Here is an 18,719-nt window from a genome sequence, read left to right on the forward strand (position 1 = left end):
TCATCCAGCGAGAGTAAGAAAGGCCCTGCTGACCTTTACTTTCCTTGGAAGTGGCTCGAGTGGATTGGATCTGGTATCAGCATGGAGGGCATGTGTGTATAGACCCCCGAGCAACAGGCCTTTACGTTGGGCCATCCGCCAACCACCTTCAGCTGGTGGTGACACATCTATTCTAGGACTTGTGGAGGTTTGAAATGGGCAGCAAAAGCAAACTCCAGACCAGGAAACCCTTTAGTTACTCTTCTCCCGAGACTCGTTACTTCATTATTTGTTACTCAATCACGTCACCCTTCCTTTTGTGGTCTGCTTGCTGCAGCATTGTCTGTTAATAGTCTGAATGAAACTGGATTGCTTCTATAGTGAGCATATATCCAATTCCCTCTTAGTAAGCTGCTGCAGATCATTTATAAAGTGACTAAGGCTGTATGAAACTTGCACATTGCTGTTGCAACCGCCGCATGAAAAGCATGAGACAGAGGAGATGCAGAGATGGTCAAGCCTGGTGAAGCCGGCATATTTAATGTTTGGATGGCTGAGGGGAGGGGGCTGGGCCTCCAGCCAGAATAAGAGTCACAGTTGGGACTTTGAAGTTCACTGCACACTTTGTATGTAAACAGTGCGTGAAATCACACTGATATGCAGCCAAGATAACTGGGCATCACGTATGGTGATGCCAGTTACCCAACATTCGATCCTGCAAGGCTTGCATTGTAATATGCAATTTGTTGACGTACCTTCGGTTATCTGTATTGTGTTTTGCTAAGCAACATAATATCTTTTTTAAATTACCTTTTAAGTGCACTTGATTTGGATGCTCAAAGTCAACAGGAAACAGTAATGCAGGTGAGGCATCATGTCTCATTATAGTAATTGAGTAGTATTTCTGGGTACTTTTTAAGTATATCATTTAACACCCACTTAAGAGCTACTTACATTATTCAATCTACTTGTAAAATCATACATTTCTACTGTACCTATAATTTTCAAATCTTTTGCTCTATTTTATGTATCAGTTATACAAGTCTTTGTTTATACCTAATTATATAATATAGATGTACGTAGATATTGAGATTAGTTTTTATAATTTACTTTGACTTGTAATTTAGACTAATTGAAGCCACAGATCTATAGTGTACTGTTGTATAAATTACTCTTTCCACCTCTGTTCAGAACCAAGTGAGTAGGGTTTAAACATTTACTCGTGCTGTTCTCGGCAGATTCACACATGCTCATACATAACCATAGTTTACAAGCAGGCAAGTGGCTCTCCCTCTGCTTTAGTGTCAGGCGAATTGTGGCATGTCAATGATAAAACATTTGTTTCATAATGCAGAGGAATGCCTTTTTAATACAAGCAACCTGAGAATGTTTGTTGCTCCTCCCAGCCTGCTACAGTGCTGAAGGTAGCATAAATCCGTAAGGTATGCAGCTTTTGACCTGGGGCGTCGCCTCGCCCTACCTGATGAACCAGGTGTCATCAACGTTACATATTGTGTGAAAGAGAGTGACAGTAAACAACAGCCTTAGTGAAATCATCAAAAGAGGCTATTGATGTTTACCGTGACTTAATAAGTGGATATGCTGCAACTTTTTGGGTTTCATAAGTGCAGCTGAAAGTTTGACATCATGCTAAGAGCTTGTTGTAAACATCCGCGTCTCTACAGCTACTGGTCTGCTAAATGACAGTGTAGCCCAGCTGTCCAGGCCCGTGGATTTATGACCTGTTTCTCCACTGAAAGAGGATATGCAGCTCACTCATAACTGGTGCACTTCATTTGCCTGTTGCCATGACAATTGAAATGAAAACATTTTTTTTCCCGCCAGTGTTTAGATGCGTAATAATGTGTGTGTGGTTTTAAACAGGGGGGAATGAGTCATTCCCTCTGCGTCCATTCACCACCACACTGCAATTTCACAACTGCACTGCATTTCCATGCTCTGCTCTCAGGTTTATTCTTATCTCTTCAATAAGACAAAGAATTGTTTTATCCTAGAGTGGTCAATTTTACTTCTAACTTTGTCTTTTTGCTGGACACTGACCGTGACTGGACGCTTCCACTGACAATCGGAGATGAGCAGGAGACAGATGTACAGGAGGGAGAAGTGATCGCGGGATAGAAATATGATATCATGTTCTCTGGGAGTGCTGAAAAGGTTAGCTATAATGCACAGCTCTTTATATAGTTGTGCAGGACAGACTCTTGTTTCCTAGCAAGAAGCCCCAATGTTAGCACTCTGGAGCTGCAATAGAACTTTAGAGCTCTTTACAGCACGTTGCATCACTTTAATGAGCTGCAGTGGGAAACAGCGATTACTCTATGCAGCCTGCTTGTCTTGGTGACTTGGAGACCCTCCAAACAAACAGATATGAATAGAATTAGAGTTAATGATTGTTCAGACAACCGGTGAAAGTTTTGTTTTCTCTTTGGTAAATGTCTTTTAAGGAACATTGTTTCTGCCAGTGAAGTATTTTCCTATTAAATGTCACTTCACTTAAAGAGCTTGCAACATGACACATTGAAACCACACCTTGTGTGTAGAGTAAACGGTCCTGAATGATATCTGATCGTGAAATGAGTAAAACTAGATCCCTTGTACTCAGTAACCTACCCCGTTAGTCGCCCCGTGGTCGGATGAATGCATGACAACTGTCTGTCTTTCTTATCAGTAGCATGAGTTTAGAAGAGCCCATTCATTGGGCAAGTGTGTGAGACACGCCAGAAGGTGCGTGTCAGCAAGTCAAAGTGTGTTTCAAGAGGTGTGTGTGTGTGTACATTACATGGGAGGCGTGTTCTTTCGTGTGGGTGTCTCCGTAAAAGTCACAGAGCCCCAGAACATGTGCTCAAACACTCTTCATAGGTGTGTCGCTCCATTCTTTGCGCTTTCTTGATTTCCCAACTTTTTTATAGACACCTTTTTTCTTTATACTTCCTGTTGGACTGTTTACTTTTGTTAGATTTTTTTTCCATACCAGTTTTTTTCCTAAGCGAGAGAGAGAGAAAGAGAGAAAGAGAGAGAGAGAGAAGGTAGGAGGAGCTGCGCTGAAAAGTGTGCCTCACTCCCTTTCTCACTCTCTCACACACGCTGCCTCTTCCATTCTGTCATTGCCATCTCGGCAGTACAGAGACTGTTCAGTCCCAGCCACTCTGAACTTAGTGGGGGGACAACTGACTTTTGACTTTAAGTCTTATTTCACAGAGGAATATCTTCCTTTTTTTTTTTCCTGCGACAACGCAAGGATTGGCACGAACACGAGGAAGAGAACGTACGAAAACAAGATCTCACAAGGATTAGTTTCATTTTTTTCTAATTGACTTTGGGAACACGTGACAGCCGGTTTTGCCACTGGATTCTTTCACACAACAATCTGTGAGACAATCTTATTTCTCTTTGTTTGATGTTGTGCATTTTAGTTCTGCTTTAAGAGAGTTTACTGACAAAAAAGTACAATGGTTGCCGGAATGCTGATGCCCATGAGGGACCTTAGGGCCATCTATGAGGTGCTGTTTCGAGATGGTGTGATGGTAGCCAAGAAGGACAAGAGGCCACAGATTATGCACCCAGATATACAAAATGTGAGCAATCTTCAAGTCATTCGTGCCATGGGCTCTCTGAAGTCTAGAGGCTATGTAACGGAAACATTTGCTTGGAGACATTTCTACTGGTACCTGACCAATGATGGCATTGTTTACCTGCGTGACTACCTCCATCTGCCTACCGAGATCGTTCCTGCTTCTCTGCAGAGGATCAGGAAGCCAGCTGCTACTCTGGCAGTGGCCCACCGGGCTGCGAAGGTCCAATCTGTAGAAGGTCCTACATCTTATGTTCCTAAACCAGGACGTAGGGGTGAAGTGGAGAGCCAAGAAGCACTGGCGGAACGCCAAGGCTACCGCCATAGAATGATGGGTCCAGGGGAAAGAGAGGGTTACTCTGACAGGACCCCCAGGTTTAGGGGTCGTCCACAAGCTGCAGAACCAATCAGACCAAAAGCATCATGGGAAAAGGAGGACCAGCGTCAGCCTCTTTTCCGGAGGGGCGCCAACTTTAGAAGTGATGCAAGTGTGACAGAGGAGACCAGGATGAAATCAGTGGCTCTCCAGGAGCCTAGTGGAAGCTGGGAGAGGTCAATGCCATCTGAGGAAAAGAGAGGGCTGTGGGTCCAAAAGGAGAGGATGCCAGGTTCTGCTTCTGCTCCAACAGCAGCTATTAAACAGGATGTGTCACAAACCCTTCTGCCATCCTCCAAAACGGCTCTGCCTTTAAATGTAACTGCTGTGTCTGAAGCTACAGGTGCTGCATCATCAAAGAGCCCAACTGAACCTGCCACTCCTAAAACAAATAAGGGGGGACTGAAGATCACTGATGAAAAACCTTCCATTATGTCTAGTGAGATGATCACAAACATGTCTGCTCATACAATGCTTCCTCATAGGGAGGGTGAAGAAGGGAAAACTAAAATGGTGATTGCCGATCCAATAAAATCTCCCAGGGTCACAGTTAAGTCTGCTCAAGAAACATTGAAGACCCCTACGAGCACTGCTACATCCTCACATGTGCTAACCAAAACAATGACGGTTCTCACTGTAGATCCACAACAATCTGCTGAAAACAAGATGACAACTGATGCCGAAAAAGTGAGTTCTCAAACAGCGAAAGAAACATCAAGGCCTCCAACTGCCGCCATTACTTCTGCCATCATCAAACCAGTAGATGAAGATATTAAAGATGTGAAGACAAAAGCAGCAAACAAGGAACCCATTAAATCTGCAGAAGTTGATCAAATGAAAACAAGTGAAAAAGAAAAAGCAACTTCCGTGAAATCTACTAAGGATACCAGTCAAGTTCTTCCTGTAGAACCTGTTAAATCAGCCCATGTTGATGCAACACCTAAAACGGCAAAAGAAAAAGTAAAGCCCAAAACAGTCATTACAGAATCTACCCAGGAAATCTCCAAGGCTCCTCCTGACATTGACATCACCATCCCTGTCACTACAAAATCTTCTAACAAGGACGTCAAAGAAAAAAAGGCAAAAATAGCGAGTTTGGATCCAATCAAACCAGCAGGGAACAAAGCTGCAGTTGACACGGCAGTAGATGACGGGAAGGCTCAAGGAGTGATTTCAAAAAAGTCAGCTGAAGGACAGCCGATGCTCCCTGTCATCGCAAAACCTGAAGTTGTCAGAGAGAAGAAGATGGAAAAGATGATTTTGGAGTCGGTTAGATCAGGTACTGATGCTCCTGGTACAGCTAAGGAGTCAAACAATGACCTCCAGCCAGAATTGGCAAATACAGTTGAACCAGTTCGGAGTAATACAGCCATCAGTGTCATCACAAAACCTGCTAAAGCGGAGGTGACAAAGCCGATTGTTCAGCCGATTAAAACTCCCTCGACTAAAAAGGAAAAAGACCTGAAGCCGACAGCCAAAATTACGGCTGAATCAGTTCAGCAAATATCCAAAGCAGTCCCTGCAACAGTAAAACTTGAAGTTTTCCAAAAAGAGAAAGCAGGAAAGGTAATTTCGAAGCCAGATAAATTGGCTAAGGAGGCAAATGCTGACTTGAAGCCACAGGCAGAAATTACACTTGAACCAGTTCAGAAAACATCCACTCGTATTGACACTGCGACCACCACCACCACCACCACTGTCATCACAAAAGAAGAGAAGACACAGGTGGTTGTTGAGCCAGTTAAATCTCCAGACATTGATGCGACAGCTAAGGATCGCAGTGATCTGAACACTCAGGCAGCCTTCACTATAGAACCAGTTCAGAAAAGCTCCAAGCTTTATAGTGATGCTGCCTCTGCTGCCCCTCTGATCAAAACACCTGCTGAAGTTGTTAAAGACGTAGTGACAGAGGTCATCCTTGAGTCAGTTAAGTCTATAGACTGTAGTGCTGCACCCAAAGAACACGATGGCATGAATTCTGAAGCAGTCATTACAATAGAACCAGTTCAGAAAACCTCAAAAGCGCCTGTCATCACAAAATCTGAAGGAGTCAAAGGGAAGAAACAAAAGGTGGTTGAGAAGCCAGTTCAACCTGTGGACGGTGGTGTTTCAGCTAAAGAGGTGCATGATGATCTGAAGCCACAAGCTGTAATTGAAATAGAACCAGTTGAGAAAACTCCCAAAACCTTGAAATCTGTTAAAGAGGTGACAGAGGTGATTGTGGAGCCTGTTCCATTTGCAGACAATGAAAAACATGATGATTTGAAGCCCAAAGCCATCGTTACAGTAGAAACGATTGAGAAAAGCTCCAAGCTTCATAGTGATGCTGCCACTGCTTCCCCTCTGACCAAAACACCCGTTAAAGATGTTAAAGACGTAGTGACAGAGATCATTGTTGAGTCAATTAAATCTACAGACTGTGGTGCTGCACCTAAAGAACATGATGACCTGAAGTCTGAAGCAGTCATTACAATAGAACCAGTTCAGAAAACCTCCAAACCGCCTGTCATCACAAAATCTGACGGAGTCGAAGGGAAGAAACAAAAGGTGGTTGAGAAGCCATTTCAACCTGTGGACGGTGGTGTTTCAGCTAAAGAGGTGAACAATGACCTGAAGCCAGAAGCTGTAATCGAAATAGAACCAGTTCAGAAAACCCCCAAAACCTCAAGATCTATTAAAAAAGAGGTGACTGAGATGATTATTGCACCTGATGCATCTGCAGACAATGAAAAACATGACTTGAAGCCCAAAGCCGTCGTTAAAATAGAAACGATTCAGAAAAGCTCCAAGCTTTATAGTGATGCTGCCACTGCTTCCCCTCTGACCAAAACACACGTTAAAGACGTAGTGACAGAGATATTTGTTGAGTCAATTAAATCTACAGACTGTGGTGCTGCATCTAAAGAACATGATGACCTGAAGTCTGAAGCAATCATTACAATAGAACCAGTTCAGAAAACCTCAAAAGTGCCTGTCATCACAAAATCTGAAGGAGTCAAAGGGAAGAAACCAAAGGGGGTTGAGAAGCCAGTCCAACCTGTGGACGGTGGTGTTTCAGCTAAAGAGGTGCATGATGATCTGAAGCCACAAGCTGTAATTGAAATAGAACCGGTTGAGAAAACTCCCAAAACCTCAAAATCTGTTAAAGAGGTGACAGAGGTGATTGTGGAGCCTGTTGCATCTGCAGACAATGAAAAACATGATGATTTGAAGCCCAAAGCCATCGTTACAATAGAAACGATTCAGAAAAGCTCCAAGCTTCATAGTGATGCTGCCTCTGCTTCCCCTCTGACCAAAACACACGTTAAAGCTGTTAAAGACGTAGTGACGGAGATATTTCTTGAGTCAATTAAATCTACAGACTGTGGTGCTGCATCTAAAGAACATGATGACCTGAAGTCTGAAGCAGTCATTACAATAGAACCAGTTCAGAAAACCTCCAAACCGCCTGTCATCACAAAATCTGACGGAGTCAAAGGGAAGAAACAAAAGGTGGTTGAGAAGCCAGTTCAACCTGTGGACGGTGGTGTTTCAGCTAAAGAGGTGAACAATGACCTGAAGCCAGAAGCTGTAATCGAAATAGAACCAGTTCAGAAAACCCCCAAAACCTCAAGATCTGTTAAAGAAGAGGTGAATGAGATGATTCTTGAGCCTGATGCATCTGCAGACAATGAAAAACATGACTTGAAGCCCAAAGCTGTCGTCAAAATAGAAGCAGTTCAGAAAAGCTCCAAGCTTTATAGTGACGCTGCTTCTGCTGCCCCTCTGATCAGAAAACCTGCTGAGGGTGTTAACGACGTAGTGACAGAGATAATTGTTGAGTCATTTAAATCTACAGACTGTGGTGCTGCATCTAAAGAACATGATGACCTGAAGTCTGAAGCAGTCATTACAATAGAACCAGTTCAGAAAACCTCAAAAGCGCCTGTCATCACAAAATCTGAAGGAGTCAAAGGGAAGAAACAAAAGGTGGTTGAGAAGCCAGTTCAACCCGTGGACAGTGGTGTTTCAGCAAAAGAGGTGCATGATGATCTGAAGCCACAAGCTGTAATTGAAATAGAACCAGTTGAGAAAACTCCCAAAACCTCAAAATCTGTTAAAGAGGTGACAGAGGTGATTGTGGAGCCTGTTGCATCTGCAGACAATGAAAAACATGATGATTTGAAGCCCAAAGCCATCGTTACAATAGAAACGATTCAGAAAAGCTCCAAGCTTTATAGTGATGCTGCCACTGCTTCCCCTCTGACCAAAACACACGTTAAAGACGTAGTGACAGAGATAATTGTTGAGTCAATTAAATCTACAGACTGTGGTGCTGCATCTAAAGAACATGATGACCTGAAGTCTGAAGCAGTCATTACAATAGAACCAGTTCAGAAAACCTCCAAACCGCCTGTCATCACAAAATCTGAAGGAGTCAAAGGGAAGAAACAAAAGGTGGTTGAGAAGCCAGTTCAACCTGTGGACAGTGGTGTTTCAGCTAAAGAGGTGAACAATGACCTGAAGCCACAAGCTGTGATCGAAATAGAACCAGTTCAGAAAACCCCCAAAACCTCAAGATCTGTTAAAGAAGAGGTGATTCTTGAGCCTGATGCATCTGCAGACAATGAAAAACATGACTTGAAGCCCAAAGCCGTCGTCAAAATAGAAGCAGTTCAGAAAAGCTCCAAGCTTTATAGTGATGCTGCTTCTGCTGCCCCTCTGATCAAAAAACCTGCTGAAGCTGTTAAAGACGTAGTGACGGAGATATTTCTTGAGTCAATTAAATCTACAGACTGTGGTGCTGCACCTAAAGAACATGATGACCTGAAGTCTGAAGCAGTCATTACAATAGAACCAGTTCAGAAAACCTCAAAAGCTCCTGTCATCACAAAATCTGAAGGAGTCAAAGGGAAGAAACAAAAGGTGGTTGAGAAGCCAGTTCAACCTGTGGACGGTGGTGTTTCAGCTAAAGAGGTGAACAATGACCTGAAGCCACAAGCTGTAATCGAAATAGAACCAGTTCAGAAAACCCCCAAAACCTCAAGATCTGTTAAAGAAGAGGTGATTCTTGAGCCTGATGCATCTGCAGACAATGAAAAACATGACTTGAAGCCCAAAGCCGTCGTCAAAATAGAAGCAGTTCAGAAGAGCTCCAAGCTTTATAGTGACGCTGCTTCTGCTGCCCCTGTGATCAAAAAACCTGCTGAGGGTGTTAACGACGTAGTGACAGAGATAATGGTTGAGTCATTTAAATCTAGAGACTGTGGTGCTGCATCTAAAGAACATGATGACCTGAAGTCTGAAGCAGTCATTACAATAGAACCAGTTCAGAAAACCTCAAAAGCTCCTGTCATCACAAAATCTGAAGGAGTCAAAGGGAAGAAACAAAAGGTGGTTGAGAAGCCAGTTCAACCTGTGGACAGTGGATTTTCAGCAAAAGAGGTGCATGATGATCTGAAGCCACAAGCTGTAATTGAAATAGAACCGGTTGAGAAAACTCCCAAAACCTCGAAATCTGTTAAAGAGGTGACAGAGGTGATTGTGGAGCCTGTTGCATCTGCAGACAATGAAAAACATGATGATTTGAAGCCCAAAGCCATCGTTACAATAGAAACGATTCAGAAAAGCTCCAAGCTTCATAGTGATGCTGCCACTGCTTCCCCTCTGATCAAAACACCCGTTAAAGATGTTAAAGACGTAGTGACGGAGATATTTCTTGAGTCAATTAAATCTACAGACTGTGGTGCTGCACCTAAAGAACATGATGACCTGAAGTCTGAAGCAGTCATTACAATAGAACCAGTTCAGAAAACCTCAAAAGCTCCTGTCATCACAAAATCTGAAGGAGTCAAAGGGAAGAAACAAAAGGTGGTTGAGAAGCCAGTTCAACCTGTGGACGGTGGTGTTTCAGCTAAAGAGGTGAACAATGACCTGAAGCCAGAAGCTGTAATCGAAATAGAACAGGTTCAGAAAACACCCAAAACCTCAAGATCTGTTAAAGAAGAGGTGACTGAGATGATTATTGAGCCTGATGCATCTGCAGACAATGAAAAACATGACTTGAAGCCCAAAGCCGTCGTCAAAATAGAAGCAGTTCAGAAAAGCTCCAAGCTTTATAGTGACGCTGCTTCTGCTTCCCCTCTGATCAAAAAACCTGCTGAAGCTGTTAAAGACGTAGTGACGGAGATATTTCTTGAGTCAATTAAATCTACAGACTGTGGTGCTGCACCTAAAGAACATGATGACCTGAAGTCTGAAGCAGTCATTACAATAGAACCAGTTCAGAAAACCTCAAAAGCTCCTGTCATCACAAAATCTGAAGGAGTCAAAGGGAAGAAACAAAAGGCGGTTGAGAAGCCAGTTCAACCCGTGGACAGTGGTGTTTCACCTAAAGAGGTGAATGACGACCTAAAGCCACAAGCTGTAATCGAAATAGAACAGGTTCAGAAAATCCCCAAAACCTCAAAATCTGTTAAAGAGGTGACAGAGCTGTTTGTGGAACCTGTTGCATCTGAAGATGACGAAAAACATGATGACTTGAAGCCCAAAGCTGTCGTTAAAATAGAATCAGTTCAGAAAAGCTCCAAGCTTTATAGTGATGCTGCCTCTGCTGTGCCTTTCAAGGAGGTGACTACAGAGGTGACTGTTGAGCCAGTTCACTCTACAGAGGGCAACACTGCAGCTAATGCGTCAACTGATAAAATGAGCTCTCAAGTGATCATTACTGTGGAATCTGCTCAGGAAACCACCACGCCCCTTACTAATATCAACACCTCCGCTACTGTCATCACTAAACCTATGAATAAGGATTTCAAAAAGGGGAAAAACCAGAAAGCAAATAAACCCACAGAAGAGAAACCCCAAGCTGGGGAGTCACGCACAGGAGAAAGTAAGACTGCCATTAGCACCACTCCCTCAGTGGAGCCTGTAATTGAAGCTGAAGATGTACAGCCTGTGACAGGGAAGCCAGCTTTACTGAAGGGGATTACCCCGCAGAAAAAATGTGATGTCAAGAAAGACAAAATGGCATTTCCAGAGAAGGCTGCTAAAGTTTCTGTGGAGGGAACCGTAATGGAGCAAAAAGAGGCCCACTTGTCTCAAAAGGCCGTCGGCCCTGAAGTGGATAAAGAACCCAAAATAGTGATTGAGGGGAGCTCAAAATCTAAAAAGAAGAAAAAGAAGTCACCTGGTGGTTTGTCTAAGAGTGGAAGTACTGAGGAGCCAGCTGACTCAAACATGGAGCCAAAAACAGGCTCTGTAAGCAAGTCCCAGGAGGTGGTGGCAGAAAACACCACCCAACCCACAGCAGAGGCTGTATCACAACCTTTAACGGTGGATTCCAATAAAAAGACAGTAGAAAAAAACAAAGCTGACACCAAAAAAGATACTGACAGCCGGCAAGTGAAAGAAATGCCTAAACAAAAAGAGAAGGTTTCAGGGAAAACTTCACTTCCATCAGATCAGATGTCTGCAGCGCCCCCAGTGGATGTACAAGCAAAAAACACACTTGAGGAAAAAACTGTGAGTAAGATTACCCAAGAACAATTACGCCCCGAGAGGGAGAAGGAGCCAGTGAAATCTGAGGGAATGACTGTCACCACAGTGGAAACAGTGACGGTGCAGAAAATAAGCCAAGTGGAAGTCATGCATGCAGGACTTAAACCTGAAGACAAAACCCCCGTGCTGCAGTCAGAGTCTAAGTCCCTTATAAGTACAGTGAAAGCTACACAGGAACCTTCGAAGGGAAAAAAGAAAGGAAAAGGGAAAAAGCAGGCTAAGACAACACAATCCGAATCCTTAAACGAAAAGCCCCCCCTTTCGCCTCAAGTTGAACCACTGCCCTCCACTAACATTACATCATTGCCCCAGGCAAATGTAAAAGGCAGCCCTGTCACGGCCTCTGAACCGACGGATACTAATGTTTCTCCAAAGATGACTCCTGAAAGAATGTGCAGCGAGGAAGTCACGCAGGCTGCAGCTGTGCTCTCTGAGGCCCCAGCAAACAAAGGGGAGGTGGAGCCAGCACTGCTCTTTGCAGAAAAAATCAAGCGGGAGGTTCCGAAACTAGAAACATCCTCCACTGCGAGGGAAGCACCCGCAGCCGGAGAATCAGCGTCAGCAGCGGCAGCAGCAGGAGAGGCGGCTGTTGCTCAGACACAGGCCAGCCCCCTCGTCAAGCGAGAGGAGCCTCCCAAAGTTGCACAACATTCGGCCAGTCAGGCAGCAGAGTGCAGCACAGAGGAAAGGCTCTCTGTTTCGAAGGCCTCAAAGCAGAGGGGAAAGAAGAAGAAGAGGGACTCGCAGGAGGACACACCCTCTGCTGCCATACCCGTATCCCAGCCCGACAAGCCTCACCTTGGGGACACCTGTGAATCTGACAGCCCTGACTTAGACGAGGCCGCCATGAAGAGGAAAATTGTTGTGGTGGAGGAGATAGTTGAGGTGAAGCACCTCATCAGCCCCGATGCAGCCGAGGGGCAGTCACCACCTCCTGCACCTGTAGAACCTGAGGGCGAAGGGGAAGAACTGGACATGGATGTTCTGGAGGCAATTGCAATAGAGCGGGCGCTTCTGTCGGGTGCACCAGCTGCCCTGGTGCAGGGGGCTTCACCTGACGCTGACTGGGACCACTCACTGGAGGACCCAGAGGAGAAAACGTGGCCCAACTTTAATGAAGGTAAGTCTGACAGTGTGCCACTTAACCTACTTCCTGCGTTATCTTCGGTCTCAGTGCACAAGGTGTAGTTGCCTTGAAGTTCCCACCTTTTTTTCTTTTGGTTTGTGGGAGGTGTCATATTCGATGCTGGATATAACATTACTGACATGCGCTTACACTATTTGATACTCAGGAAAGTATTTCTCATTGACGTTGGCTTTTCTTCCAAAGTATTATTTGGGGTGGTTTGATTACAGTTTATGACTTTGAAAGTCTCGTATTACAGAGGCCAAGCTCGAGTTTTTGTGATGTGGATCGGATGCAGCTTCTCTTTAGGAACACTTTCTGTAAGGTTGTGAGATTAGACCTTTGAGATGTGGCTGTGATTTAATTATCTGTGTGTTTAAATAGATGGGGTGTCAGTAACACTGTAGGATCACACCCTGTGGTGTGTTTTCACACAGGCATTATGACATACAGTAGATATGGACAGGTGATGTTTCCAAGTGCAAGTTTAACTTTTTGTTTTGTTTTAATTGCAGTTAAAGTACATTCATGATTAATTTGCATTAGTGACAATACTATTTGTAATTTCTAATGGATAAGAAAACAAACGGAGTAATATTTTTCCAGGGTGGGGAATTCCTGTCATGTTGAGTAATGTACAAAGCTGTGAAATCTCCAGAGCCATCTCTGAGTGTTCGCCAGTGAGATTCTGCAGACCTGCAGTCATTCCAACAAGGTGGGGCTGCTTTTGCTGAGATTCAGCCTCGCCTGCTCTCTGAAGAGACAATTGAGCGTGAGTTAAAGCCAGACTGATTAACAAATGGGAGGCGTGGTGCTTTTTGGGGACTTTTCTTCCTCTTTTCTCCAGTGAGACTTGTCCTCGTAGATCTGTTTTTATTTTAATTTTTTTGGTTCTCTCAAGACTTGTGCGAGAGACGAGCATGACCCCATTATGCAGTGGTATGTGTGGGATGTAGGTGATATGCAGGCAGAGATGATAACAAACTTTATGCAATGTCAAATTAGAGAAATGGGTTTTGGAGATGCTGTGGTTTGCTTTACTGAAGTGAAACTCTCAGTGATATGGAAGCATGTGACTCCAGAGTTTTGGCTGGCATCTGAAATTTCACAACTTTCAGAAGTGGAATGAGCTGTGACAATCATTTGCATGTATTTTTTTTCTTCTTTTTTTATGATGAAGAGGGTGTATGGGAAAGACCGTGCATGGGCGTTGCCTCTCGTGGGTGTGAGCAACGGATAAAAAGTCAGGAAGTTGGAAGAGCTGGCTCACAGTTCTATGGGTGTGTTTGTTTGGATCCACACGTGACGGTCAATGTGGATTTAATTAGCAGCCATTTATCTAATGATTCCCTTTTATACAGTGAGATAAAAGAATTTACAAGCACAACAACAGATGTGTGTGAACAGAGAACTTTAGAGCAGTGCAGCATGTGTAAAAACTGGGCTGAGCGCTGGTTGTGTGTGTGTGTGTGTATGGCGAGAGCTCACAAAGGTTTTACTTCAGATTGTGCCGGTGTGTCTGATGTGTCGGACACGGCGGTGCACTGCTGACATCTGCTGTCCATTACCGACCATTTTCATCCGTCACACTGACCAAACGCTGCAGCCCCAGTCTCAGACGTTTGAATAAATCTCCAGGTTTCAAAGCGTTGCGCACCACCTGTTGAACATTTAGAGTTTAATTTCTTGTCCTCTTGCATAGAAAGTGTGCTGTCTTTTCCAGAGATCTTACTTTTAGTGCTGTTATCCTTTTGAGTGTGGCATTCTTGGTATGTCTGTTAATTAAAAGGCTGTCAGTAGACACACCCACGCCTTGATGAGTATTTGTTGTTAGGTACAGCAGCTATTTTCCCACAACTTTGTTTCCTCTCTCGCTTTGCGCTGGTTACGTGGAAGCGAGGAAAATGGAAAGTATTTAGAAAAATCTGACTTGTGCCACAAAAATGTTGCTTTCCAAACAAAGGGTTTTACATTTCAAGGAAACACATGGCTTGTGACACTTGTGCCATTCTGTTTGAATGTGTGCGGCTGAAACAATAACCCGTGCAGTCAGTGCCTCTGTAGGAACTGGACAAGCTTTTGAGGGCTTCTACTTTAGTCTGCCCACACATGGCACCAGGGGGGCAATTAGAGAAAAATCACATCCCAGAAAGGCCACCGAGGTCCTCCGTGTTTTCATCTCCGCAACCATGCCCGCTGCATTCTTGCCTGATTGGTCAAAATGAACGGCTGCAGTGTGCTGCTACCCGGCGTCTTTCATTATGGTGGCACATCATTTTAATGTAGTGACTCATTCGGGCCACTCTCGGATTTCAGAGCTGGATTTATGAGTCTAAACTTTGAGTAAAAAAAAAAAAAGATCATTCTGATTTACATGTAAACTTTAAAGTTGAAGCTTCTATTGCTAAATTGTAACTCATGGGCAGGTCATCCTTGTTTTTAACATAATCAACTAAGTTGAAGCGAAACCTATAAATGCATTAAAAAAGCACATTTTTAAAGTTGAATTGTTTGCAAGCAACTATATTCTATACAATAGTTATCATACCAGGTATTTCAAGAACTTTATTGTCATTCAAAGCATCTGAAAAGCTCAATGATTGCTTATGGACCCCAACAGCTGTTAACAATGTTATCCGATTACATGGAAAACAATATATTTCAAGCTCTGTGCGATCAATCTTCCCACACTTTGAAAACGTTCTAAACGTAGAAAATAAAGCATCCAAAATAGTTGGATTAACTGAATGAAATGTTACAGCTGAAGTGAATGTGAGGTGGGTTTGAATAGCAATTGGAGGAGAAAATGTTCGGGTATTTCTGGTACTGAGGTCAAACGGTGGGACTGCTTGGAGGTCTTCTGGAAGGGTGTAATACGTTGCTAGTATGGATTGGAGATAAATTATAAAGAGCTCTGAATCTTAGCAGGAGGATTATTTAGTTGAATCCATAGACGACCCTAGCTGCTGTGCCCTATCTATTACTGCTGACTCCTCTTGTGAAATCCCTCACGATATTCGGTTCAGTGTCAGAACATGTCGGTCTACATTTCACAAAGTGACACACAAGCACGCCAAGCAAACATTTTGACAGTGGGGGGGGGGGTGTCGGTAGGCCACTGTGTGCCAGTGTTGAGAATACTGAATGAAATTTGACACTCCACCTCTTGTTTTGTCAGAACTGTAGTATTATTCTTGTGGAAATACAAGGCAGACCAACCTCAACCTGAGCGCCACGTGGTTGTAAACGATTCCAAAGCTCATCCATAATAATTGAGACATTGAAACGGATGAAGTAATGATAGAATACATATTGCAGTGAAGCAAGTACAGATTGTAATGAGCATCTGAGTGACTAAAACATAATCCTCCCACATTAGCTGTTTGCATGCGGCCTTCCAACACAGTTGCCAGTTTGAACTGCCGTGTTGGTGGGCAGAAAGTTTTAGATATCAAAATTAAAAAGGAGTTGATTGCAATATACTAAGAAGAGGCTGGAAGGTGTCGCAGAGTCCAAAATCTGCTGGCGTAGTTAACTCACCATCGACTGAAGTCAGGAAACTGAGCGATCGATAACATGTGGAATACATTGAGGGTTTGGCCCGGATGCTTATGATGTTAGTCATTTCCCATGATACGTTTTTAGGCTGCACTAACATGACTTCAAACTTGAGAAAGAGCTGGAGGGAGATTTTTTTTTTTCCCTCTGAACTTTCATATGTTCGCCAATCTGTGGGACATTTCGTCCTCAATTCAAGTTTCATCTGAGAATTTAACACACGGGTGTCAAACACATTTTATGTAAAAGGGCCACATGCCGCCCAACTTCACCTTAAGTGGGCCAGACTGGGAAAATAGTGCCATAATAACCATAATAATTTGTTTGGTGGGCTGCTTTTGGCTGACTGACGCCACTAGTTTGACACATTAAACGGCATCCATTTCATATAGAAAATTATGGTTAACATTTAGACTAGGAATCCATTGTAAGTATCATCAACTTGGCCATCTCCCAATAGTAGGTCGGACATAAAACAACTATATAAAAACATTCAAATATAAATGTGACTGCATTTTTCAGTCTTATAGATAATGTAAAAATCAATACTTTCTAATATATTTTTACAAATGTAATGGCTACTTTAGTCATAGCTGGACCTTTTATCAGCACATAGCTCTGATTATAGCTAAAAAAAGTGACGTCAATTCTAACCACAGCTAAATTTTGCTGCACTCTACAATTGACACATGCTCCATAGTGTATTTTCTCAGGGGACCCCCCACACCACCTGTTTGGTCACAACAAGCTTCAAAGGAGAAGTGTTTACATGGCTGAACTTACCTACTATGCGGCTCGAGAGCACGACACGAGGTAGCCACTTCCCTCTGGACACAAGCCGAGAAAATACCTTTCAGCCCTGTGTCTTAACATGGATGATGTCTGAGTGAAGTTCTTGTTGAGTTCAGAAGTTCGGGAATGTCCTACATGAGGATGTTGATGGAGAAATTCCCTGCAATCCTCTTGCTAAACCCCCCCCTCAGTTTCTCGGTATCGCTGCTTTCATTTCACTATAGGACCTCCATCTATAGTGTCAATGTTTCGTGAGAGCATCCAGTCTGGGCTCTGCTCTCCAGACACCGCTGTGGAAATTGCTCCCAGCATTATGGAGAAATGGGGCCAGTTGTCATTGCCACAATTGCCAAAGCCATGTGCATATATTAGAACTTGCTATATTTAGAGAATGTTGTGGATTGCTGCGATCCCAGAAGCGACGGGGGATGAACGCTGAAGGCCTGAGCTGCATCCATCACTGAGCTCTGATTTTGTCAGTTTTCCATCAGTGTTTGCTCTCAGTTTTCATATTTACTGTCATAGTTGCTATTTTTATTTCCTTGGTTTTGCTGCCAGGGGCTTTTTCCCATAATGACACCGAACATATCCAATTTAACTCACCTCACTAACACTTCTGTGATGGCACAAGCATTAAAATCATATCAGGCACAAACAAAGCTAAAGAAAAACACGGTTTTCAATGACCAACATCTTGTTCAGCCTATTTTTGGATGGACTGGTGATATGTCCAAGTGCTGATTCTGGCAAATAGTAACGAGGTTATGTGGTTTAATATCACAGAATGAAGTTGCCCCCAGCATCATCAAAGAGTGTGGGGGGCAGTGGGAGGGGCTGTTTGTGTTTGTCTCCAAAGGGCGAGTGTGGCCAAGTGTCCCGCCAGAGCTCTTCCATCAGTTTCTAAGTGCGACATTGTGCGATCATCTGGCTCTAGTGGGTATTTATAACCCCCGGTCAACTGCAAGCCCCCTCCTCTCCTACCCCTTCGCCCCGGCCCCCTCTCCCCCAGCCTTGTCGTTCCTCCTCCCCTGGCCACGGGAGAGCAGACTGACGGATCTCAGCAGCAGGCACAGCCTGTCAAAAGTCAACACAAGGGAGAAACGGGGCAGCAAACAAACAGGGGCTCTCTCCTGTCGCCGTCTCTCCCCCCTCTTGTCCAGCTCTCTTTCTCTTCCAGCTCTCCTCTTCCTCCCTGTACTGTCTCTTAGATGAAGATCATACCTGGTAGGTCAACAGAGTGGGATTGCTGTGTGTGTCTGTCTCTTGTCTAACTGCGTTTGCCTGCCCGGCCGCGGACTCTCGGGGTGTTTTTGTCGAATGCCAGAGGCTGGCTGTGTTTCAGTATCAATGGCAAAATCAATGTACAGAGCAACACCAACAGGACGGAGGGACACTGACTGTCAACAACGTGACACTCGTGACACATGCTTAAACGTATGCACCTTATGTGAAAAATTTTAATTAAACATAGTCACCTGCCTTGTAATTTTCAAACTTTGTTTTGAATAGAGTGTAGTTGGGAGTTTGTGAAAGCAGGGACTGGTGAAGCGGAGGGGTGGGGGGGGTGAGCGGGCAACATCCACGCCCCCCTTCCTTTGCTTTTCTAATGGATGCCAACAATCTTCCAAAGCATGAATTTGCTTCAAAATGTATTTGTGTGTGTGTAAGAAAGAGAGACAGGGGTGTTCTTGTGTGTCTGAACTATTTCAGAGCGCCATAAAATCCCAACCAGCTGCCCCAATGTTGGGACATCTCCT

The 18,719-nt window shown here is 43.9% G+C and overlaps 1 protein-coding gene across 11 annotated transcripts in view; it reads left to right on the plus strand.

Moving 5' to 3' along the window:
* LOC308133581 (plectin-like) overlaps positions 1-18,719 on the plus strand; it is a 126,754-nt gene that overhangs the window by 52,903 nt on the left and 55,132 nt on the right. For 4 of the 11 annotated variants that reach the window (XM_080501014.1, XM_080501021.1, XM_080501020.1 and 1 more), the window contains exon 1: positions 3,091-12,606. The exons of 4 other annotated variants lie outside the window; for them this stretch is intronic. In XM_080501014.1, the coding sequence (XP_080357140.1) occupies positions 3,450-12,606 (9,157 nt within the window). In that variant the 5' untranslated portion in view covers positions 3,091-3,449. Of the gene's footprint in view, positions 1-3,089; positions 12,607-18,006; positions 18,187-18,719 lie in introns of those variants that run through there. 3 more of the 11 variants (XM_080501023.1, XM_080501018.1, XM_080501019.1) reach the window with 3 other exon arrangements.

This window comes from Blennius ocellaris (assembly GCF_963422515.1).
Source record: "Blennius ocellaris genome assembly, chromosome: 8".
Lineage (NCBI taxonomy): Eukaryota > Metazoa > Chordata > Actinopteri > Blenniiformes > Blenniidae > Blennius > Blennius ocellaris.